The sequence below is a fragment of the Azolla caroliniana genome, unplaced genomic scaffold (genome assembly GCF_043228905.1).
Source record: "Azolla caroliniana isolate FFs.n. ecotype wild unplaced genomic scaffold, voAzoCaro1.0.p SCAF_4, whole genome shotgun sequence".
NCBI classification, from domain to species: Eukaryota; Viridiplantae; Streptophyta; class Polypodiopsida; order Salviniales; family Salviniaceae; genus Azolla; species Azolla caroliniana.
Window position 1 is genome coordinate 4644804 of NW_028230439.1, and position 27140 is coordinate 4671943.

Consider the following 27140-nt stretch of genomic DNA (forward strand, 5'->3'; position numbering starts at 1 on the left):
AACGCAATCAAACACAGCCGAAAATGTGGAAGGAGAAGGAGTGCGCCGAGGAGCATCTATATAAGGAGCAACATATCAAAGGAAGAGAGGGAGACATATAGGAGAGAAGTTTGAGGTTACTACATAATTAATCCTACTACAGTGTATCTGATACATTCTGGCAGATAACCGTGTAATTGTAATCACTACTCATTTTTGTAATCTAAACAATGTTGGGTCTATTTTGTGTCATTGTTCACTTTCAATAATCGTTAAGTAACCTATCTCTCTCTATCGTGTATGCATAACCCGAGGTATCCTCTTACGTAATCTGTAGGGTGTCATCCTGTTTTGTAAAAGCGATCTGACCACCACGTACCACAATCCTTTGATCTGATTCCGGTTAGGAATCGAAGGTGTCACCTCCGGAGAGGAAGGCAACATTAATCACCATCGTGCATGCTCATACTCATATGTTGGATCTTGTTGTGTGTTTTTGTCTTTATTTAACTGCCAAAAATTAAGCTTTTACAAGCATTTCATATATCAATTGACTTGGTTGCGTGCTTTTGTCTTACCAAAAATTAAGATTTTACAAGCATCTCATGTATCAAATGTCTTGATTGTTATAGAGATATTCAGACCCCCCCCCATCTCTATCTAGTATGTAGTTTAGTGGCAAGTTCATTCCTTCTTAACATGGAGTTCATGATAAGTTATTTCACATCCATATTATGGTCTTACAAGCACTCAAAATAAACCCACAAAACATCAAATAGAAATGCGTAGTGGACTTTGGAGCGCTTACAAGCACTCGAAATAAAGAACAAAATAGTGAAGTGGGACGTTTCTAAGTTGTAGGCAATCAAATAAAATTTGCTTGAGAAGCTAACTCCAAGGAGTTGGTTTTGAGCAAAGAGCATACAATTATGGGCCATCGGCAGTAGGATCGTCAAACTCGACTTTTCACACATGTCTCTCTTACAACATCAAAGCATGGGACTATTGATAAGTTACATTCATGGCAAGTTACCATTGTTTTCTCTTGTGCAAGGTGAACATCGGTCTTATGACTGCATTACATGGGTCAAAACTACCTTTTGAAACAATTCTAACTTGATAGAGAACAATGATCGATAGATCATTTAGTATCAAAGAGTTTGTGTTTGATCGAATCAAATCTCCTACAAAGTGCATTGCATAAATACACACAAGACATGTAAGAGTTCTTAAAAAAAACAATATCGATTAAAAATCGAGTTTGGGAGTGGCGACCAGCAAGGGTATCTTTTGTTGACGCTTAAAGAGAGAGAGAGAGAGAGAGAGAGAGGAAAAACACGATTGCCAGGTGTCAAGAACATATACACAGTCTGGCACGATTCGAAGGATTATGTATAAATAATGGGATGTGATTGAGAGTGCAATGCTTACCTTCCATAGTATTATTATTATTAGTAGTAGTATTAATATAATTAAGAAAAAGTGGAAGGAGTTTGGATTAGAGCAGGAGGGCATCAACGGTGATGGATTGTTCCAAATCGGGTGGCATCAGAGCTGGAGGTGGCATCAGCGTTCGTGCCACGTGGCTAGCCACACACGCTCATGGGCTGACGTGGCCCGGAGGCCGTCCTACGTGGCACCCGAGTAGGCTCCGAGCTGGCCGTTTCAGCTGACGTGGCCGGCTCTGCTTTTCGCCCGGGTCTCCACGTCACCATATTAAATTTGCTTTTCTTCTTTTTTGGCTCTGCTTTCGATTACACACGATTACACAGTGATAAGAAAATCGGCTTGTCAGTCTTCTTCTTCTTCTTCTTCTTCTTCTTTCTCTGTCTGTCTGCCTGTCTCTCCAGCCTGGCTATGGCGGTAGCCAGCAGCATTCCACCACATCCTTGAAATTTCGAACTTCTGAATTTTCCAAATCGCAGAGACGCTACTCCTCTCTCTCTCTCTCTCTCTCTCTCTCCGTTTCCCGTTTCTTGCTTCCTCCCTTTCTACATTGTCCCCGTTTCGACCTCTTAAACTGCCTTTTGCCGGGAAATTTCTTGCCGTTTCGACCCCGCATCTATTTGCTGGGAATTCCTTTCCGTTTCCCCCCGATCTGTATCCTCAGGAAACACCTGTCTTTCAGAAAGGAAGAGGAGCAATGGCGTTTGACGTTTCTCCACGTTCTCAGATCATCAGCAAAGGTCAATTTGTATAATCGTGCTTGCAAAGCTTTCATGCTTGTAGATTCTGATCATCAACCCTCAGGTACATTTTCTCTGCTCACCTCTTCTTCCAGTAGCTCCAAAAAAGGATCCTTTGATTAAATAAGGCAGTAAAAATGGAAAGACTTTGCTTTTCTTTGAAAATGTGAATGTGATACACAACATGGAGAATGACATTTGAAGGCTAAACACATTCCTTTACAGTGCACACTAGTACACAGTAGGCCTCGTTTTATCTCTTTTGGAATTACAAAGTACTTGATTTTTCCAGCAGCTATGGAAGATCGGGAGATTATGGATAGTTCAAGGTTTAGTACCCTTAAAATTGTGGCTGAAGAATACAAAGACGATGATACCATGCCTCTTGATGATTCTTCTCTTAGTTCTAGGCCAGGTATGCAAGAAGAAATTCCAGCATCAAACGAGACCAGACAAAAGGTTGCTGCTGCGAAACAGTACATCGAGAATCATTATAGAGCTCAAAAGAAGAATATGCAAGAAAGGAAGGAAAGGTATGCATATATTTTTATTTATTAAATCATTAGAAATGCTAGTGACTTATGGATTTTCATATCCTAAATTGCATACATGAAATCACAAGTCATCTATTGACATACCACTCGTGATACTAGATATTGTGTATAGTATGGCATATTTCAATAGATGTTCACTGACCCATGTCTGTCTTTACATAATGTGGAAGCAGGAATAGCTGGTACCAAAAATAGTGTCTTATATGTCTACCTAATATGTTTCAGATTCTTTTTTTCCATAGTTGCGATGAAGGTTTAGCTACCATTCTATATATCAATGTGTATAAATTGAAAAGAAGTTTCTAAATATACAAGGTTCAAAACATTTGTGTTTATCTATCAATGATTTTCTCATCCTCCATTTTATATTAATATTCCTTAAAGTTGGTAAAATACTGTACCACTTATTCACGATTTCTGCTGACACATACATTCTTGATCATCCTTCTTAAACCAAATATCTTCCTTTAGTCAAACCTCAACAGGTTATATTATTTTTCATCTTTTTTTGGTTATAGGAGGTGGACTCTAGAACGAAAACTCAAGGAGGCATGTGTTTCAGAGGAGGACCACCAAAACGTTATAAAGGACCTTGAGAGAAAAGAAACAGAACATATGAGATTGCAAAGACAGAAACTATGTGTTGATGACTTTGAACCACTAACTATAATTGGCCGAGGCGCCTTTGGTGAGGTATTCTTTCTGACTAGCACATCAGGTTCAGTGATGGGTGAATTATTGTTGTAGAAAATCTAAACTTAACAAATCAATAATTGCTAGTCAGACATCAGAATTGTTTTGAGCATAACGCCACCTAGTTTGTTGGATAACTAAACGGTCATCAGCACATGTGTGCTTCTCACACAATTTTTTGTGGAAGATTATCCGGATCCGTCTTCGTACCAGTCATTGAATACTGTAAATACTCGATCAGTAACCCTAGGGTTCAAAAAGAATCTCTTCATGGATTTCTGCTTTTCTAGGGCTTATACAGTTGCTGCCTCATAGAAAAAGAAATGTCTCTGAAAATTTTACAAATACTGCTTCTGTTACCTGGTCAAAGTGAGTAATAAAAGAAAAACGTATTTTTAAACCTTCCTAAAAATAGAGTTGTGGTCCAGACAGGGACAGATGGTGTTCGTGACAAATAGACTCTATTTTCATTGCTCACTCTCAGCCGGATTGCTGCTTTGGATGGGACTGCCACTTTGAGTTCTGGCTAGGTTTATTTGCAATGGTCGGCTTTTCCCTTAAGGAGCAAGGGCTCTCTTTGTGTCCTCTTATTTCCTGAGGAAACATCACTACAGCATCTTTGATCAATGTGCCTGATGAACATGCTCCATCTGGTTTAAATCCTTCTCTAAAGAGACAATATTGTCTTCCACCATCCTCTGTTTGCCTTCCTCCATCCTCTTATGGAGGATGGTGGAAGACAGTATTGCCTCTTCAGAGAAGGATCATTAAGAGTAACTTTGATCTCATAACGACTTGAGCATTGAGTCCATGGTCAACACGGGCATATAACGTCAGTGATAAAGAACAATGGCCCTATTTCCGATCTTTCATTCTGAGCTGAATTATCATTGCTTGTATCCATACAGAAGACCTCACTTTGAGTTCACCAATCTGCTCCATCAGGTCTAAATTCTTTCCAAACAAGGCAATGAATCAATCTTCCACGAATCTGGTAATAGATAGAAGTTTTTTATTCAATGCAATCTCTTATGGAAGATCAGTAAGAGTAACTAAGAAGTAGTTTTTTGATGAAAGTCTAACTGATCAAGTAACTGAGAAGTTGTTTATTTGCTATCAATTCTTACTGAGGATCAGTATTTTGTATGACCTTTATGATATAGAAACTGGAACCCTATCATCAGTGCTGTGCATCTACTGAAATGCTAGCATACATGAGGACCTCATCATTCATTATGATCTTTTTCAAATTGTGCTGGAGATTCTGAAATTGTATTATTCATTTCAAGATGCAGAATTCCTCTTCCTTTTCATGGTCTGTTTCACAATACATTCACCTTACAATCTAGGCTTTTACTTTTGCTTATCAAAGCCTTCTGGTTCCTGACGAATTGCAAGAGAACATGCATTAGAAATGAATTCATTGTGCTGAGAAATGAACCTAACAAGAATAAGGTCAAATAAGAATTGAATTCTTTGAAGATTTAACTGAATGTGTCTAAGTATATGCAGAAAACTTCCTGAAATTGGTCCATTGCTTGTTAAGGTGGTGCCATAGTATGCTAATATGACTTTCCATGGGCTCATTTTCATCCCAATCTGTTTACTGCTGCCCTTGTCTGTCAATTCTTTAGTTTCTGCCTCACCTTCTGCTCCACCTTCTGTCTTTCATCCCAGCAGCAAGGAAGTCTGGTGTAAAACAATGGTGAAGAACTGCAACAACATAAGATATCAGGAAGCATGAAAGTGGAGGGAATCTGAGTAGGTTAGAATACTTTCATTGATTTACACAATATCTACACTAGATACATCAAATTCCAATGAGAGGAGATTCTCTTTCTCTGCACATTATTGATGAATTCTGATTTGATGTAAGATAGTCATTCGTGAGAAAGATGTTTCTGTGTATGGATCAAGGGTATAAAGAATGAGTGTCGTGACAAGAGCAACACGATAATGGTTGAGTGCCTTTGAGGCTGCAAATGATTTCAACCAATGAACAGTTTGCTGATAATGGTTAATATTGTTCTCTTCCATGTGTGTGGACGCCTAGCTGATGTGCAAATGTGACAGCCCACAAACATTTTTTAAAATGTAATGATATGGTGATCTTCCATAATTGTTGCACATTTCCTGAACAATTCATGCAATCTCCAGGTCAGGTTGTGTAGATTGAAGTCAACTGGAATGGTTTATGCAGTGAAGAAACTCAAAAAGTCTGAGATGCTCAGTCGTGGACAGGTAGCTTATTAACTGTATTCCTGGAACTCTTAAGCTCAAAAATTTTAATTCAATTATTTATTTCTGGCATTATGGACTCTGTTCTACAGGTGGAACATGTCAGGGCTGAAAGAAATCTGCTTGCAGAGGTTGACAGTGAATGTATTGTGAAATTATATTATTCATTTCAAGATGCAGAATTCCTCTATCTTGTCATGGAATATTTACCTGGAGGTGACATGATGACACTTCTGACACGGAAAGATACGTTGACAGAAGATGATGCTCGCTTTTACATTGGAGAGACTGTTCTTGCAATAGAGTCAATACATAAACATGGCTACATCCACAGGTAAAGTTGCCAGCTGTAACATTAACATAATCTCATCCATTGAGACATATAAAATTCTAGTACAATTGTAGAGGTCTATAAATAAATTTGACATGCCACTCTTTATGCTTTATATGAACTCTAATTTCCTGCTCTTTTCAGTTGTGTCAATGCATGCTTTTCTTTCTTTTGAAGTCTGATTTCTTGTTGGATAATCTCTAATTTGGATGATAAACTAAAATTGTCGTTTTATTTGTATTGCAGGGATATTAAACCTGACAATCTTCTGTTGGATAAGAATGGGCACATGAAATTATCTGACTTTGGTCTCTGTAAGCCACTAGATTGCAGTGCAATGTCACTGTTTAATGAAGAGGCATTGAGCAATACAGATATGGACATTGATGGAGTTGCTCAACGAGCTCAATCTTCACCTACCCAACAAGAACAGTTGCAGCGATGGAAATTAAATAGGAGGACCCTAGTAATTCCCTCTTGCCATTCAATGCCTTCGATAAACTGCAGACATCTACTTTTTTCTTTTTACTCATGTCTATTTTCCCACGTTAAATTTAATTTATATGCCATTTTTTTAAAGGCATACTCCACTGTTGGTACACCAGACTATATTGCTCCTGAAGTGCTATCAAAAAAGGGTTACGGTATGGAATGTGATTGGTAAGGAAACACTCCCACAATCTTTGCTTAACATATTGAATCATTTTTCTGGGAGTGAAAGATGTGAAGCTGAAGAGTATTTAAAGTTTATTGTCATGTTGGGATAACAAGACTCCTGAATGTGAGCTACATATAGGAGCGAAATTTCTAAAACTCATAGACTGCTTGGCTGCTATGGGACAATGAAGCCTGCATGGATTGATGTTACAAGGGTCTGAAGTCTTGATTAGTGATCTCGTCATTTTGGATTAGTGATCTCGTCATTTTGGTCTATGTTCTCTTTAGATTAGATGCAACTATTTAGAAATTAGGACTCTACGTGCATTAAAGGACAATATGCATGCACCATCACTGGATGTTACGTGATACCAGGTTCCCTTAGGCATTTTGATATGTGTTAATAATATTATTATTATTGTATGCAATTGAATCTCTTAACCTCATACATAAACATATATCTATACAATAAATTTAATACATCAGTCTGTTATTCATAAGGTTTTTAATTAGCTTTGTCAAATCCCCACTGTTTGGTTTTTGTGATACACCATATTCAATACATCAGTCCCTGATGCTTCTATGTACTGTCAGTGCTTCTGTGAATCAGCTCAGTGTTGTGTAATAACATGACACAGAGAGAGAGAGAGCTGTATTATTGTCCTTTAAGAGGCCAAAACAATCTTTAGATGCTCGTCTTCGAGAGTAACTCATGAAAGCAGTAGATGACTAAGTTTTCCCAGTGTGAGCTGATTTACAGGGTTCACCTAGCTTGTCCATATTCAACAGGATTGAGTAGTCATAATCCAAGTACCTCAACAATATTCGAAGGATATGAGACACATTGGATATGACTGAGATAGATATTCGATTTGCTATGGACAGAACGATGTGTTTTGCTAACAGGAAAGGTACTCCTACATCATTTGAGGTGGGAAAACGTGTACAGGTAATACTGATCATACGTTTCCCCTTGATGTACACCTTAAGTTGATAGACGAATGCAGAGGAACACAGCTCAAATAGATGATCTTTATATCTGTAGACTGTTAGTATTTGTTTGGTTGCTTTTGGGTAATGCTTGCGTAGTGATTTTGTTTCTTGTTTTCTGTGCTTTTTATCTCCATTACCTAGTAAAGTGGGCCAAAACCTTGTTTGAAGAGGCATTGGTATCTCCCCTTATTTCATATCCTGATGGCATGGTTGCCAGATCCGTTCTATCATAGAGATCTCTAACTGATGTGAAGATGTCCCTAGCTGTTCTCAAGAGGTCCTGAGAGATAGGGAGGAGGAGATTGAATGGGAAGGTTGATAATCATCCCTCGCAATAGAAATTCCCGTCCAAACCATCTATTCCACGCTTCTTAGCCAGGTTTAACGAGAGGTTTGCGTGTTGTTGATACAGGAGCCCCTCTCAACGTTCCCTTTGAAGGGAGGGAGAGGGAGGTTTACTAATGACATTAGAAATTCCAATCCAACCCATTTATTCCATGCCTCTTAACCAGGTTTAACGACAGATATGAGTGTTGATACAGGACTCCCTCTCAGTGTTCCTGTTGGAGAGTTTTGTAAAATAAAATTTCTTTGGGAGTTTGTTCTCCAAGCTCTGTAACAAGCACAGGTTACAGCAAGACAAATAGGAGAGAGGGAGATTCATGGAAATCAGTATAGTCATTCAATGGGTGAGATAGGGGGAGGGAGAGAGTGAAATAGTGCATATGGTGCAATTTTGGACGTGGTTTCATGTTTTCAAAAAAAGTTAAGACTTTCCCCTAGGTTAGGCCTTTTTTAGGAGGCCAAATCTTAAAATGTTCACTTTGTCTTTGAGAACAACAAACCGAAATAAATATAACTGAATACAAGGTATCAAAGAGCCTCTTCTGCCTTTGAAAGATCTCCAACATTGACCAAACCAAGGAGAGGTCTTTGAAGCGAGGGAAGCACCTTCTATGTTTGGTGATAATGGTGTTTATCTGTTAATGGCAAGGGTGATAGGTCCTGGTTTAGAAGTCAATGAATTAAACTTGTATGAAGGTGGTGAAGAGCAAGGTGGGTATGAGTATCACTAGTAGTAGAATGAGGTATGAGTTGGTGATGCATGGTTGGCTCATGTATGTCCCTTTTGGGTTCCTCTTCCCCCATGCATCATCCTTGCTGGCTTTGTCCAACATTCCTTAAAACATGGCTGCTTATCCTCCACCATCTGTATTGTCTTCAATACCCATCTTGCCCTTTGGTATGTGTGAAGTCAATTGTTGTTCATACGAAAAGATTGTTGCAAATATGTTGAATGCTAAGATGTCCAAGAATAAAGCATGATATGAAAGGTTCTAAGTATCATAACAATCAAACAAGGAAGGAACTTGAAGGGATAAAGTTAGAGGCATTTTTTAAAAGTGTTAAAAAGTAGAAAAAAGCAAGGCATGGACACGAAGATTTGGATAAATAAAAAGCTCAATCTGATATCCAAATTTTGAAAAAAACGATGCATAAAAAAGCTGACATTTCCAGAAATATCTTGTATGACAAATTTAGGATTATAGAAGAGAAATAGTGGTATAAAAAACACCTTAGACTTGAGTATAGTTAAAAAAAACGAAGCAAGAATAACGCAACCAAAAACCTATAAATGGGAGGGTATTCTCAGCCATAGGGAGAATGAAAAAAAAAGAATGGAAGGTCTACAAGAGGTGAGAAAGGGGCTTGGTAGAAGAAAGAAGGAAGAAGGAAAGTTGGAAGGAAGAAGGAAAGTTTGTTGTCATTTACAGTCATAGAAAGAAAAGGAGTTCTATGGTGTTGTGTTAGTATTTGGAGTCTAAGAAGTTTATATTGTTCCCTAATAGTAGAAAATATGATGAAGAGAGCTAGAGAAGAGAAGAGAAGAGGAAGATAAAAAAATGTTATATTATACTACGAGGGGAACAATACAAACTTCTTAGACTACAAATACAAACAAAACTCCATAGAACATCTTTTCTTTCTATGACTCTAAATGAAAACAAACTTTCCTTCTTCCTTCCTTCTTCAACAAGCTCCTTCTCACTTGATGTAGACCTTCTATTCTTCTTTTTTCCTTCTCCCTATTGCTAAGAATACCTTCTTATTTATAGGTTTTTAGTTGCGTTACTCTTGCTTCCTTTTTTTAAAATATACTTGAGTCTATGTGAGGCTTTTTATACCACTATTTCTCCTCTATAATCCCAAATTTTTCATACAAGATATTTTGGAAAGCTCTCGTGTTAGTTTGTTCGAAATTTGGATATCGGTTAAAGACGTCATGAGCTTTTTTATTTATCTAAATCTTCGTATCCATGCCTTGCTTTTTTCTACATTTTTCTACTTTTGAAACACGACTCTAACTTTATCCCTTCAAGTTCCTTCTTTGATTTTTATGATACATGAACCTTTCATATTACGCTTTATTCTTGGGCATCTTAGCATTCAATGTATTTTCAACAATCTTTTCTTACAAACAAAAACTGACTTGACAGTATGCTTCTATAAAAATATTTCAATAGTTTGCATTCTTTTTTTGTATAATTGAAATTGTCATGATTTGTGCCTTTTGAATATCATATTTGTGAACTTTTCTATTTCTGATATCAATCTTCTTATGAAGAGAGTGAGGTCTTCTAGAAGACAAAATTCGAAAATATTATCCTTATGGAAAATGTAAAATCTCTAGGTCTCCTAAAGATCAATGAGAGGGAGAGGGAAAGAAGAAGGAAAATATGTTAACGTCTTTTTAAGAGGCCAAAATGGCCTATAGGCCAACCAGAGATTACATCTTGAAATGTTGCCTCGTCGTTGAGGAAAAACCAAAATAAATGTAACTAAATAAAATAGTAAAAAAGTAGAAAAGGTAAAAAGGGACTAAAATATCTTGTTATCGTACATTTAAGAATCTCATCAAATAGATTGAAATTTTTGTCTTCAAAAGATCTTTAACATAGGTTGATTCAAAATGGAAAGATGTCTGAAGTGAGGGAAGCAACTACAATGGCGGGTGATAAGGAACTTTATTTGTTGATGACAAGGGAGGTGAGATAGTAGTTCACAAGGCTGGGGCCTACATGCACGACAAATAGCTATTTCCTGATTTATTATAACATCTTTGCAATGTTCTGATGGGGAGCCCACTTGTGTAGCCTTGGATTGACTTGTAACATGAGGAGTGACGGGGTTAAAAAACTTTTGATTGTTCTTTGTTGATGAGGTTGGAGAGAGAGAGAGAGAGAGATTAATGTCTTCTAAGACCAAATTTGGCCCATGAGACAATTGGTTACAACAAAATGGGATGTGTAACCAATGATCGACAATAAAAGAAACTAAACATAGATAAAAGGGTTTTAGTATGGTGCAAAAGATATTATGGTGTAACATATTCTATAAAGGAAATAGTTATGTGCTAGGACTAGTTTCATTTCCATCCAAGTCTCTCGAAAAAGAGTGGGAGGTCAAAGGGTTTTGATATTGGTGTGGCCCGTGGTCCCGATGTAAAAGGTATCCCAACCATAGCTTCTAGGCCGTGTAACTCATGTTCTTTTATCTTCTTAATTGGTTTTGCACAACGAGTGATTCTGAAGCCCAGTATTGGAGGGCGTTTGATTGTTCTTTGGTTTCTGCTTTAGCGAGGGAGAGGCCGAGTGGTGTAGGTTTGTCCATGTTCATCATCCCCTCCTGTCCCTGAAAACTTTCAGTGGTTACATGTTGGTGAATATTAGAAAGGTTATGGTTAACATTTTGTAGCTTATTCTCTCTATGCTGGTTTAGCTCTAAGATATACTAACCTAGAGTCTTTATATTTGGGGTATCTAATAGTTGGGAGAGGGTCCTAGTATGTCTTGGTAATTTTCCCTTATCTTGACATAACCTGGACACTCGCATGTAAAGTGATACTCATTCTTTATCTCTATGTGACATAATCTAATATCCTTTCCTCTCTGGGGACTCCATTAGCACGGCCATTCTCAATTCAAGTTGGTGAGATGATACTCTAAGTTGTCTAATGGTAGCCCTTAGCGCATTTGGTAAGAACGCGTCGTACAATAAACCTAACTTAGAGAAGTGCATGAAGTGTTCTTTGTAGTACACCATTTTAGATGGGAGTGACTCTAGTGGGTTGATCCATTTATGTCAAGAGAGAGAGAGAGATATATTTTTGGTTCTCAGGTGGTCACTTGGAGCAATTATGTATGAGATGCTTATTGGTTATCCACCCTTTTATTCTGATGATCCAATGTTAACTTGTTGGAAGGTATGAAAATTTACACCTTTTTTTATATTAAAGTAATTGTACAAACGTGCAGCTTGTGATGGATATACTTCTTGTATTGTGCAGTGACTAGTTTTTGTACTGCCCACTATGTATCTATATATCTCTATCTTTTATGCTCTCTGTCCTTTCATTCTGTAAAAGGTATCATATCGTTAAAATAAACTACAGAATTAAAACATTTGCAAAACATTAGGTCACTTGACCACTAAAACATAAAGAAGCCTGAGCCAAAACAAGTACTGAAAAAAATGAATTGTAAAGGTGCCCCAACATTTTAAATGAGCTTCATATCATTATCATGAATGGTTGTAGAAATAGTTTCTCAGATAGAAGCTGAGGAGCCTATCCAAAAATCCTGCAAATGTTATGATGGATCCATTATTTGGAATTGAGGATCTAAGCTTCTGGAAGTCCCTTGTTTAATCCACATATGGTGACCATTGATGTCATGGTCATTTTCATGGTCTTTTTGGAATTTCATTACACTTTGCGATTAGCCATCAATAATATAACATACTACTTTTAAAATTGTGTGTAAATATCCAATTACAGTTTTGTTATAATAACAAGTGATGACCTTTTCAGGTTCTTATTTCTATTTTTTGCTCCAAGGGCAGCAATTTTGATCCTGGTCCTGTCTCTTTTCCCATTTCCAATCCCCAAAATACATTCCTTGCAACCACTCTAGAAATGTGCTGTGGTGTGATGGCAACATTTTCTAATCTGATCTTGATTTCTTGCCTCAACCACTTGTTTTTATTAAATTTTTTGATGTATTGGGCTGAGAAGTTTTTCGTTGTTCATTTAACTGCTTGGTTCAGATTTTGAAACAAATATATGTTGCACTGAAAAGTTCTTAAAAGTAAAAGTTGTGGGCTTTCACTGAGTTTTGTACTTTTGATTGGATCAGATCGTTAACTGGAAGAGTTCTTTGAAATTTCCTCAAGAACTGACACTGTCACGAGAAGCAAAGCACTTGATGTGCAGATTACTTTGTGATGTTGATCATCGTCTCGGTACAGGAAGCATTGATGAAATCAAGGTTGGAATCATTTTGCTTCTATTTTAAACATGCTAAACTCTATGACAATATCAGTTATTCTTTAACTATTTTTTTTCAGAATCATCCATGGTTTAAAGGCATACAATGGAGTCAGCTTTACAACATGGAGGCTGCTTATAAACCACAAGTAAACGGTGAACTAGACACTCAGAACTTTGATAAATTTGAAGAGGTATACATTTATGGCTTCCTGAAACAATCTCTAATTTTCAAATTGTTATTCCGTATGAGTGATTTTGAGTTTGGATTCATGTATCACAAAATTTTAAGTAAACCGTGTACGTGATGTCAAATGGAAATTCTCATATATGCACTATAATAATAAGTTTATCCTGCCAACAGGTTTCAATGTATCAATGTATCCAAGTAAATGTTTCTATGTATATCATGCATTTAGTTTAGATGTGCTAAGACTGTCCTGAAGATCTAAATGACACAATGTTAGTACCTTGATCTGGCATACTACACATAGGATTATGTTTGGTGCATAGTCACTGGGGCAACAATGATGAATGATGCTGTGTAAGAAACGAAAGCATTGGACTGTGGAGTAAAAAAAGAGTGGAGTGTTGAGAGAAACAATCAGTTTTAGTAGTTGACAGTTTGGTAACATGTTTTTCTTGATCCCCCTATCTTGGCCTGTCCACCATGTATCCTCGTCCCATTTGACTATGGTTTGAGGCATGTATGGTCCCTGGAGAAAATCCCTATGTAGAATTTCTGGTGCGTGACGTTAGAATGGGCATATAAACAAAATTTTTAGTTCTCAGAATTTGTGATGATACAGGTGGATAACCAGCATAGGACATCTAAATCTGGACCATGGAGGAAGGTATTATTTCAATCACAAACATGAATAAAGATTGGTCATAACAATTCACTATTGAGGTACTAATAATTTTTTTTCATTGTAGATGCTGCCTTCAAAAGATGCAAATTTCGTAGGGTATACATTCAAGAGCTCAGATGTCTTTAATTCAATGCACTCTACCGCTGTTGGTAAAATGCAAACTGTCACTCAGTTGTTAATGTTACTGATAAAAGTAGGACTAGAAGCATACTTAAAAGTTAATTTTCTTGACTTAGGAGAGCTGAAAAAGAAGAGTCCTCCTAAAAGAAGATCAATAGTTTCAATTTTCGGTAAGTGCAAGAAAGAGTTTATTAGTTGGGGTCTAGTGGTTTTATCTGCACCCTTGGTTGCGAACATTCCCTTCCCTATAAGGGAAACAAAAGCACCCAACCCAGTAAATCATTTGTATTTCATTGTTCAGATGTGAAAGTGAATAAAATGTTGAGGATGTTAATATATAATTACAGACGGCAATGGTTTCGTCACTAATGGTGAAGATTTGAGCATGAAGATGGAGTACGGAGATACACCAAATGGCTATACTGCCATTTCTTTGTTATCGCAACAAATCAAGACACCCACGTACCAAGATTAAGATATTGTCAATTTTGCAACCCCATATGGAACAGATACCATACACACATATAATGCTACGATGGTGGGATCTATACTTACTTTCTCGTCTGCATGTTGTCCAGTTTTCTGTAAATTGCAAGACTAGAATGCAGTCTTGCCAAATGTTCCAAATAAGGGCCATATTTGTCATTCAAAGATAACATCCTCTGTAAGCATGTGAAGAATGAACATATTGAACGCTGAATCTATACATGCAAGCACCTGTATATACTTGCTCTGAATTGAGAAGTTGATTTTAATAATGCAGAATGAGTCGAGTCACTTTCTGAACCCTCAAGTCTTTCTAACATGCTCTTGTGTGAATTTAATATATATTGGAAGATGAATGCCTAGTCTGATTTTTTTTATTCATTTGGATATACACGTAGACTGTTTCTGTCGTAAACTAAGATGATAGGATATTATACCTATATTTGTTTCTCCTAGACTTGTAATTAGAGAGTCAATATGTCTCCGCAGTTGGTACTAACATGTTTTTTTTCTCCTAGACCAGGTATTTAAATTTATACAAACAAGGTAACATGTCAAGACATTGTTGATGGTGACAAAACACGTCAAGAACATCCTGATGGTTCCAAAACATAGATCTTGGGATGCTGTCCCCTCACTGTATGCAGATGTGTTTCCTCTATCATAATTTTGTAACCTTTGCATACTTCAAATGGCATGGTTAGTGTGTTGAGAGCATTCATGCGAAACCTCTTTCAGATTTGGTTTGAGAAACTCTCATGCTTGTGTGTTTCATAAATCACTACATAGTTGGCCAAAATCAACAAATTGAGATAAATAGAAAGATTTTATTGTAGGCTTTAGAGGACAAAAAGGACCTATTGAGAAATATATAACTTGTTCACATTATACATGCGAAAGTGAGTAACAACTCGCTCAAAAGCTTTTCTAATCAATGTTGCAATTGAGAGTGCACATTGTGAATGTGAGAGGAATTCATTGTTGTGGTTTGTGCCCCTCCTTATGGGAGAAGAGGGCCAAATGGCCGAAAATAGCCGAAAGGTCACAAGTATATATATATATACATATGTGTGAAAATGAGTTAGGTTTTTTAACAAAGAAAGCGGTAGATAGGAGAGGACAACAATGAGAGCAGTTAGAGAGAGTCTTCAGAAGACGATCTGCAGGTGTAGTGGCATCGTTGTCTCTGAGTGGGCAACTCTTCTAGTCAGGTTCTACTATTTTGTTTTCTTATGGTCTTGCTACCAAGGTTGTAGCCTTGATGCTTGAATATTCTGTTAGCGATATTCGGAGTGTTTGTAATCACATGTACACTCAGTTATAGTGAAAAGTTTTGTATCCTAAGGGGTTCGTGGGTTTTCCACATAAAAATCTCGTGTGTTCTGTTGTATCCTGGTTTGTTGTTTTATTTATTATTGTTTGTTAGTTTGCCCATCAGATCCTATCATTGTTTATGGACAATGTTTATGTGTATTTTGGGTCGATTCCAATCCCTAGTATATCAAATTGATATCAAACTGATAAGTTCCAATGGATGGGAAGAACAATAGTTTTTAGGGAATGATTGTGTTGAACTCAGAAAATTACTCTGACTGGAAAATCAAGATGGAGGATCTCTTGATTGTGAGGGAGCCGATTGATAGAAGAGAAATACCAACTGGGGTAGTTGAATCTGAGTGGAGAATCCTTCATAGAAAGGTTGTAGCAACCATAAGACAATTTGTTTATGTGAGTATACTCCAACATGTGGAAAATGACATGAATGCCTATGAGGTGTGGCATAAGCTTGCTGCCATGTATTAGAGGAAGAATGCCCTCAACAAGGCATCATTGATGACAAAATCGGTGAGGTTGAAGTACTTAGATGGTGAGAGCATTGTGGCGCACACCAGTACATTCATGGGTTTGATGAACAAATTAGCCTCAACCAAGATGCCACTAGATGATGAGTTGCAAGCCTTGTTGCTTCTTTCATATCTACCGGATAGTTGGGAAACCCTCGTCGTGTCATTAAATAACTATTGTCAAGAAGACAAGTTGTCTTTAGAGTTAGTAAAGGCAAGCCTTATGAATGAAGAGACGAGAAGAAAAGAAATGGGCCCCATGTCTCAATCAGAAGCAAATATGGCACAAGATCCTAGTAGAGGAAGGATAAGCAAAGGGGTTCTTAGAACCTTGACAAGTCCAAAGGGAGGTCAAAGTCTAGAGGAAAACTCACATGTTTCTATTGTGGGAAACTGGGCCATTTCCAAAAGAATTGCTGACATTTCAAGAGGGACAAGGGAAATGGTAATAATATAGATCAGAGACAAACTTCAAATGAGAAAAGTACCTTAGCCATTGCAAATAGTAAGGAGGAATTGTTGTTCATTAGTGAACGAGCATATGTGAACCTTGCTAGTGATGAGTGCACTTGGGTTGTTGACTCTAGTGCATCTTTTCACTTGACTCCTAAGAAACAATACTTCTTGTGATTATGGCTATGTTAAGATGGGGAATGATGGCTCGTGCAAGATTGTTGGCATGGGAAATGTTTGTTTGATGACATCGACTGGTTGCAGAATGGTATTGAGAGATGTACGCCATGTTCCTAATGTCAGATTGAATCTAATATCTTCAGGATGAATTGAGGATGAAGGATATAATGGTTCCTTTCAGAATGATGTATGGAAGTTTTCCAAGGGAAGTCTATTAGTTGCTCGAGCACAAAAACAGAATACATTGTATGTGACGCAAGCAAAATTGTGCACAGAAGAAGCCAATGTGGTGGCCAACTCAACTGGTGAGTTATGGCACAAGAGTCTCGGTCACATAAGTGAGAGGGAACTATAGATGTTGGCTAAGAAGGATAGCCTCCATGAAGTGAAAGGTGTAAATCTGGAGCATTGTGTTGATTGCTCAGCCGAAAACAAAATAGAGCATTGTTTTACTCTGGACCTCCAATGAGAAGAAGACATGCAGTAGAGTTGGTTCACATTGATGTATGGTATTGGATGCAAAGTCACATCGTGGTGCACAATATTTTGTGACTTTGATTGATGATTACAACAGAAAGTTGTGGGCCTTTGTGTTGAGAAGCAAAGACCAAGTGATGTTGGTCTTTAAGGAATTTTAGGCCATGATAGAGAGAGAATCCAAACAAAAACTGAAGGCTATTAGGACAAATAATGGTGGTGAATACAAGAGATAGTTTGAATAGTATTGCAAGAGTCTTGGGATCAAGCTTGAGTATACAGTGCCCAAAACATCAGAACTGAATGGTCTTGCAAAGAGGATGAATAGGACCATAGTGGAGAGTGAGAAGCATGTTGTTGTATGATAAAGAGTCGAAATCAATTTGGGCTGAGGCAATTATGACTCGTGTATCTCATAAACAGATCTCCTTCAATGCCTTTAGATGGTGATGTTCCACAGAGGGGACGGGAAGAGATGTGACCTACAAACATTTGAGGGCCTTTCAGGATGCCTAGCATACATTCATGTTGCGAAAGATCAAAGATCGAAGCTAGAAAACTAGTCTAAGCCATGCATTTTCCTTGGGTACTCAAAGGATGAGTTCGAGTACAAATTGTGGGATTTTCTTGACAAGAAAGTGGTCAGGATTAGAGATATAGTTTTTATGGAAGACAAGACAATTGAAGACTAGAAGCAAAAACAACAAGTGTCATCTTCCTAGTCGGCTATTGTTATGGATTCCATATTTCCAGACACTAGTCCTGTACACCCAGTTGATGCACAACAGTCAGATGATACTCAACAAAAAGATGTGCAATATGTAGATAATGATGTTGCGCAACCAAAAATAACTGAAATTGAGCTAATCGCTGAGTTGAGAAGATATCCTCTCAGACAGAGAAAGAGTTCCTCAAGATATCCAACTAGTGAGTATGTGTTGCTGACTGATGAACCAAGCCGAGAAATCTCTGTGTGTCGATTCGGGTGCTGCATCATTAGCTCCTTCGACATAACTCCAATAACCACGCCCGAGTAGGTACGGGTGCATCTTGTATGACCAAGATGCATAGTTGCTTCTATCGAGCTTCTCTATCGGAAGCGAGCTTCCCATTCCTCTGTCCATGTTCCTATCTTTTCTTTTTCCGAAAACGAAAAAACTTGTCTTTGTCTTGTTCACTTACTTTTCTGTTGGCTGCAAAGGAGTCTCAACCCTCACACTCTGATACCATGTAAAAAGATTCGTGTGCGAAAGCGTATGCGAAAGACACCGAGTACGCAGTCGGTTATTCGGAAACTTGATAGTTATGTAAACACAAAAGATATGAGAGAGAGAGAGAGAGCGCAGACAACAAAACTTGTATTAAACAATAATCAACAACACCGGGACATTTGAAACAGGTAATATGTCGCATTTTGAGAACTGTCCATCAAAAAATGACACAAATTAGGGTGATTCACAAAAAGGGGTGCCACATGCGTAAAGGAATTTTAAAAATGACCCAAAAATATATTGATTTTTAACATGTACGGAAATTTAGGTGTTCAAAAAAATGCCTAAATAATGGACATGCCAAACTTACAAATGAATGTCCAAAATGACTAACCCCAATATTTATAGAAATTCTGAATCCAAATCTTGATGTGTAATACAATATTTATAGTTAACGTATCAGGACAATCATTTTTCAAGTTTATGTCATCATCTTCATACCCATTACATGAACTAGTACGAGTTTATGAGGTCTCATCCTCATCATCAATGGCAACTAATGCATTGTGTTGATCCAATTGCAATCCAACCTCATCGAGTTTATGAGTCATGCTTCTTGTTTGTCTTTGTGTTGTGTCTGAAGCCACATTCCAGATCCTCTTTTAGTATCTTCATTGTGGTCTGTCACAGATAACTTGTTTTGGTCAAAGATAAGTCATACACTAATATATAAACATTATCCAATGTAAGAGTAGATGTGCTTGATGCATCTTTCCTCCTCACTTTTTGGTTATGATATTTCATTATGTACTTTCCATTTACAAGTTTAGATTATGTGAGAGAAGCTTTCTACCAAAATCATTAGAATCTAAAAAATGTCTTAAAGATGTTTTCCATTTTTCTTAGATACTCATAGTAAGCCTTTGATGTCGTACAGAAATCCGATTCATTCCATCTAGATTTGACGCAACATGTCGAATTTTACTCTATACATCTAGAATTGGATATAATGCATCAGATTCCTGTAAGTCTTGGAATTTTTTTAAAAATTTCCATTAAAAAAATACTCTTGAATTTTAATGCATTGCATTGAATTCTAGCTACATAGACTAAAATATGATACATTGCATGGATTTCCCAAAAATACATAAATAAATACAAATTGAAAAAATAAAACATTTTCCCATAAATAAATAAATAAACATTTTTTATTTTACTCGTAAATAAATAAATAAAAATTGAAAAATTAGATTTCAATGGAAATCCAATTCCGTGCATTGGATTCAATTGAAAATCCAATTTCTCTTATTTTTTTTGAAAATTTTCTTATTTTTTGAATTGTTTTTGAATTTGTTTTTATTTTTCCCATAAAAAAATAAATAAAAATTGAAAAAATGGATTTTCAACGGAAATCCGATGCACTGCATCGGATTTTGGTTGAAAGTCCACTTTTACGTATTTTTTTCCAAATTTGCTTTTTTTTTTGAATTTTTTTGAATTGTTTTGAATTTTTTTGAATTTTTTCTATAAAAAATAAATAAATATTGAAAAAATAGATTTTCAATGGAAATCCGATGCACTGCATCGGATTTCCGTAGAAAATCCACTTCTTCTTATTTTTTTCCAAATTTTCATAGTTTTTAGAATTTTTTTGGTATTTTGTTTGTCTATTTTCTCATAAATAACTATATAGAAATTGAAAAAATGAATTTTCAAAGTTGAAAGTCCACTTTTTGCTATTTGTTACCAAATTTTCATATTTTAAAATATTTTTTTGTATTTTTTAAATTCTTTTTCATTTTTTCCCATAAATAAATAAATAAAAATTGCAAATAATGGGTTTTCAACAGAAATCCGATGCACTACATCGGATTTCTATTGAAAATCCATTTTGTCTTATTTGTTTCCAAATTTTCAGATATTTTGAATTTGTTTTTGTATTTGTTTTGAATTGTTTTTGTTTTTATCATAAATAAATATATAGGAATTGAAAAAAATGGATTTTCAACGGAAATCCGATGCATTGCATCGGATTTCCATTGAAAGTCCACTTTTTCTTGTTTGTTTACAAATTTTCTTATTTGTTTATATTTTTCTCTAAAAAAGTGTTAAAAATAAACAAATTGTGATTTTCTCCATTTAAAATGATGTTTTTTCAACGGGAATCCGATGCAGTGCATCGGATTCCCGTTGAAAATAGATCATTTTCAACAGGATTTTCAATGGAAACTGCATCGGATTTCCGTTCAAAATCACTGAGTTTCAACAGAAATCCGATGCATTCCGTTGAAAGTCCAATATTTTTCTTATGTTTTTTCATAAAACATTAATTTGCAATTGAAATTCGACTCAATGGTTCAGATTTTGTTGAAAATGTAATATTTTTTTATTATCTCATTGTTTTATGAAAAACCTAAAAGAAATTTGGGTTTTTAATTGAAATTTGATGTAGTGCATTAGATTTCAGTTGAAAATCCACTTTTTTAATATATTTTTATTTAATTTTTGAAAAAATGAAAAACAATTGAAAAGAAAGAGGATTGCCAGCTAAAATCTTATGCAATGCATCAATGTCTAGCTGTATAGACTACGATCTGATGTAGTGTATCGGATTTCAGTTGAAAAGCCGTTTATTATTTTTTTATATGGAAAATAAATAAATAAATAACATTGGAAAAAGAAAAAAGAAAAATGGATTTTCGACTCTAATCCAACGCATTGCATTAGATTCTAGCTATATATACTAAAATATAATGTAGTGCATAGTATTTTAGCTGAAAATCCATTTTTTATTTTTTAATGGAAAATTTTTTAAAAATTACAAAAAAAAAACTTGGATTTTCCACTGAAATCTAGTGCATCGCATTGGATTCCAATTAAAAATCCAAGATTTTTTATTTTTTCAAATTTTATTGTTTCAAATTTTCAATGGGTTTTAGATTAGTTTTCTGACACGGGTATATAATATAAAACTTACATCAATTTAGATTAACGTTATATTCTATTCTTCAGTTTGATGTTACCTGTGCAATTTCATTCTATTGTCATGTACTACTAAAACATACACCTTAAAGATTATCAGGAACTCTGTTGCATTAGAGAAGGACCTTGAGCAAGTTAATGTCATCAAAATGAGGATCCAAGGTATCTGGGGTTGTCCTGATCAAGACCAAGAAGTTGGGGCAAAGCATATCAATAAAACTTAGATGTTCCAGATGACTTTTAGAAAACTTGTGGAACTATAGATGAAGACGCAGGGCAACTTGTTGAATTAGAAGATGTTTCAGAGTCTGAACATACTAACAATTCAACTTAGCGTACTGACGAAGCCAATGAGGACAATCCTGATGAAAGAGCTAATCCTGAGTAGACGGCTTTACCAGACTTATTATTCGATTGAATGGTTATGGCTTATTGTAAATTTTGAACAATATGAATTGTTAAATTTTGACGTAATATATAAGTTGAGCTTACTTATAATTTTCGTGTAACAATCATTGAACTTAGAAATTAAGTATACTTGTATGTGTACATGTTATTTAAACTCTCCTTTATCATTTGGGGTATATCGGAGATAAGTTTATACTCTATCATTTACTCGTATGATTGGAATGTTATTGTAGACTAGTTTATTTATACATTGACAGTGTCATGTATCACGTGTCAATGGAAATTTTCTCTTGACATATTAGTATCTCTTAATTGCAAGGTTCACAATTTGCGTTAAGATGTATTATATTTAAATATACACACATAATTAGAAGAAGTCACTTATTCAATGGGGCATGCTTTTTAGAATATGCACAAGGACCTGTGTTACTATTATACTTGTGTTGACAAATACACCCCTGTCTAAGATTTGGACAAAAACATGGTAGATAGAATATACGTCGGATGATTTTGTTGATGTGATATTAGTTAGTTCTTTTTTTCGCTATGTTTTCATAAACCACATACACATGCGTCGTGCCTTGTTGAAATTCTGCTTAAATAAGGCATTTTTTAACATCTCACTAAGATATGAAAAAGAGAATGCGACATATTACCTGTTTCAAATGACCTGGTGTTCAACACTCTATTCGTACACCGTGCTTAGTGAGCACTTTTTATACAAGCCCTAGCAAGTGGGCTGGCACAAGTACCATCAGTACTTGAATGCTCATAAATGAGCTTGATACTAATTTTGCCTATAATATTTTTATTTACTAAAATAGTAATATAGGCCTCCAACGGCCTACCGGAATCCATCCGACTCGGCATACCTGAATCAGCTCTCGACTCTCGGCTTCTTCAACCAATTCGGCCCATGTTGAGCTTGTCTCTCAGCACATAAGTATGCAAACTTTGCAAAATATGTTGAGAAAAAATGTAGTGGCTGGACTGCTGAAGTTGAAAGACTATGAGATGAGCAAAATATGTGAAGCATGTCAATATGGAAAGCAAAATAGGTTGCTTTTCCCTCATGAAGGACATATAAACAAACATTTGTTAGATTTGGTACATACAGATGTATGGGGACTGACAAAAAGTGCATCAATTGGTGGCAACAAGTTTTATGTAACATTCATAGATGATTGTTCAAGGAAAACATGAATTTACTTCATGAAAGAGAAGAGTGAAGTATTTGAGTGTTTTCGTAAGTTCAAATGCATGGTAGAAAGACATGCTGGAACTAGAACAAAATGTTTAAGGTCTGATGGAGGAGGAGAATATTTCTCCAATGAATCCTCTGATTTTCTATGCAATCAAGGAATAAGGAGACAATTCACATGTAGATATACTCCACAACAAAATGGCGTGGATGAGAGGAAAAATAGAACATTGGTAAACATATCAAGAGCTTTGATGATAGAAAAAAAAATGTCATTGTATTATTGGGCTGAAGTTGTAAATACAATAAACTATATTCTAAACAGATGCATAACATCTAGAGTATATGTAGTAACCCCTGAAGAATGTTTCTATGGCAGGAAACCTAGTTTAGATCTTGCTTATGTTCATGTACTAACTGAAGTAAGAAGTAAGCTTGATCCAAAAGCTGAAAAATGTGTTTTTGTGGGATATTCAGAGGAGCAAAAAGGGTATAGATGTTATAACCCTTTGACAAAAAGGATTGTAGTAAGTCGTGATGTAATATTTGATGAGTTGGGCAGTTGGTACAACCCAAAACAGAATGCAGAACTTGATGAAGACAATGAAAATGAAGACAAAAATAAATTTGAAAATGAAAGGGATTGCCATGAAAATGGAAATAAGGTTGGATAACAAAGTCCAACATCGATAACATGTACTACACCATCTGAAAACTCTGGTAGTAAATCTGATTCAAATGCTTGGAGTGGGAAAAATGCAAGACAAAAAATATGATGATAAAATGGGAAAATAGAAGATGCCAGAATATGAAATGTTTGATGAAGGATTTAGAAGCATGGAAGATGTAGATTCAAATGTATCATTGGATGAAGAGCTGGGTACACAAGTCTTGAAAGAGCAATGGAAGATGCAAATCCGAAACAAAGAAGATTAGATAGAGAGAAAAAAATGTTGAAAGATATGGTTATGATACATACATGGCTATGCATTATGCATATATGTCTAAAGTGGTACAAATCCCTGATCCAAATAGTTTTGATGAAGCAAAACCTGAGAAGAAATGGGTGAATGCAATGCAAGAAGAAATAGATGCATTGGCTAAAAATAAAACATGGGATTTGGTAAAATTGCAAAAAGGAAAAAATGTTGTAGGTTGCAAATGGGTCTACAAAACAAAGCATCATTCCAATGGGAATGTAAGTAGACATAAAGCAAGACTTGTTGCAAAGGGATATGCTCAAATGCAAGGAATTGATTATGATGAAACATTTGCACCAGTTGCAAAAATGGCAACCTTGAGGACAGTACTTGCTGTAACTGCAACCAAAAGTTGGTTTCTGCACCATTTGGATGTAAAAAATGCTTTTTTACATGGTAACTTAGAAGAGGAAGTATACATGTGTCAACCACTAGGGTTTGAAGATAAGAAGCATCCAGAATATGTTTGTAAGCTGAAAAAGGCTCTCTATGGACTGAAACAAGCACTGAGAGCATGACACAAGAAACTTTCAGAATCTTTGATAAAAATTGCTTTCAAAATGTCAAAGGCTGATCCATCGTTGTATGTGAAGAAGATGAATGACTGCATAGTTGCTATTTTGATATATGTTGATGATTTAATCATCGGAGGTGATTCTATGGATGAAATACGCAAGCTGAAGAAAAATCTGGAAATGCAATTTCATATGAAGGATTTGGGAGAGTTGAAATATTTTCTTGGTATCAAGATAATTATATCTGAAACAGGAATATATATGCTGCAAAAACAGTATGTTACAATTGTGCAGAAGAAATATGGTATGCTTGGATGCTAATCGATTGATGTACCATTGGATTAGAATTGCAAATTGGGGGCTGATTTGGGAGCCAAAATAGCTAATGTGAACATGTACAGATCCACGGTGGGCAGCCTCATATACTTGACTATAACAAGACCTGATTTAAGTTATGTAGTTGGATTAGTCAGCCAGTTTATGTAGCAGCCAACAAAGCCACATTTGGATTGGATTAGAGGAATTTTGAGGTATGTAAAAGCTACTCAAAACTATGGACTGTTTATAGGGCTGATCTGGACATAAGGTTAGAAGGATATACATATGCTGATTGGGCTAGAAGCCAAACTGATAGAAGATCCACGAGTGGATATTATGTTTACATTGGGAAGTGCAACTATTTCATGAAGTAGCAAGAAACAAGCTACTGTTACATTATCAAGTACTGAAGCTGAATATAGAGGAGCTGCAATAGCTACATGTGAAGAAGTATGGATTAGAAGATTTCTTGCTGATTTGGGAGAGTATATAGATGGTGTAGTCACAATTTGGTGTGACAATATGAGTAGTATTCAACTCGCAAAAAACCCAGTGTTCCATGCAAGAACAAAGCACATTGAAGTGCATTATCACTTTGTTAGAGAAAAAGTGATTGATGGTGAAGTAGATCTGTTGTATGTGAGTACAAATTAGTAAGTGGCAGACATTCTTACGAAGGGACTAAGCATAGAAAAACATACACAGTTGAGGGACATGATGGGAGTTCTATGATAGCTGGAAATCATGACAGAAAAGAAGATTGAAGATGATCTCAATGATGGATAAGTTGAGCTTGAGGGGAAGTGTTAAGAAACAAGCTCAACAAAAGCAATGTGATGCTTATTGGTAACTGAGATCTTCTATAGTAGCTATTAGGAAATTAGCTACCGTTAGACAATATAGGTAAAATAGCTACTCACATCTATTTAGCTATTCACAACTAAATAAGTGAATATGTAAGTCACTAACAACACTTCTGTAAAAACAAAAAGAGTGAGTAGAAAAGTAAGTAGATAGACGAGAGAGGTTTTTTGCTAAGTAATGAAACTAAAGGGTTTTGGGTTGCTAGAGATGTGAGTCTCCTTTACCCTTTCCTTCTCTCTTGAACCCTAAACGATCTTGCACATCACGTGTTCGCTATTGCACTAAGAAGAGTTGTAGAGCCTTCTTAACAATCTTCACTACTGGTGTGAAGGTCTCGTCGTAGTTGATTCCATGGGTCTGCGCATATCCCTTGGCCACCAGTCGAGCCTTGTACCGGTTGACTGAACCGTCAACGTTGTATTTCACTTTATACACCCATTTGCAACAGATCAGTTTGCAGTTTTGGGGAGGGTCAACCAAGTCCCATGTGTCGTTGGCATCGAGTGCCCACATTTCTTCCTCCATAGCAGCACACCAATTCGCGTCCTTTGCCGCATTTGCGTAGCTCTCTGGCTCACGCACTTTGGCCACCTTTGTCATGTACGCATAATGATGTGCCATGTACTTGTCATACCCATACCGTAGCATGGGGTTCTTTTGGCGGGAAGATCAGCATAGCTTCTAATTCGCCGATTTTAGGGCCCTATTGGCCGAATCGGACTTCGTTTCTGAAGGTCCTTCTTCATTCTTTGTGGTGTCGGATTCGCTCTGATCGGACTCTTCCTTGTTGGTGCCATACTCTGGCATCTTGTTCTTCCCCTTTTCCTTGCGCATGTACTGTCTCCTTGGTTCCTTACGCGGTGAGTGCACGATAGAGTCTCCAGTACTCGCCGGCTCATCATCCGACTAGTCGTTTCGACTTAGTCGCTCATTTGGCCCGCTTGGCCGGAATGAGATCAGACTCTCCTCCAGAGTGCCAATATCCTCTTCTTCTTCTTCTTCTCGGATCATATCAAGTTCACTGGCCTCATCTTCGGTGATTGGGTGGTTGGAGTTTTCGGGAGTCGGAGTCGGAGTCGATAAGGAGTACCATGATGCCGACTCATTGAATTTGACATCTCGGCTCACTCGAACTTGTTTGGTCCGTGGGTTATAACACTTATACCCCTTCTATTCATGTGAGTAGCTGACCAATATGCACTTCTCCGACTTCGCGTCCTGCTTCTTCCTCTTCTCATCCGGCACATTTACATATGCAATGCTGCCGAATAC

At 36.5% G+C, this 27140-nt stretch overlaps 1 protein-coding gene across 2 annotated transcripts; it reads left to right on the forward strand.

Moving 5' to 3' along the window:
• The first annotated feature begins 1786 nt into the window (after nt 1-1786).
• LOC147864919 (uncharacterized) lies at nt 1787-14737 on the forward strand. 2 transcript variants are annotated; one of them, XM_087317578.1, is made up of 14 exons: nt 1787-2229; nt 2458-2698; nt 3238-3412; nt 5570-5653; nt 5743-5984; nt 6228-6447; nt 6562-6641; nt 11811-11895; nt 12827-12958; nt 13038-13151; nt 13767-13811; nt 13894-13978; nt 14066-14119; nt 14297-14737. In XM_087317578.1, exons 1-14 carry the CDS (start codon nt 2199-2201, stop codon nt 14422-14424), a joined length of 1716 nt encoding a protein of 571 aa, XP_087173704.1. In that variant the 5' UTR covers nt 1787-2198; the 3' UTR covers nt 14425-14737. The 2 variants fall into 2 exon arrangements, with proteins under 2 accessions (XP_087173704.1, XP_087173705.1); XM_087317579.1 differs by having other exon boundaries at nt 2461-2698.
• The last annotated feature ends 12403 nt before the right edge of the window (nt 14738-27140 follow it).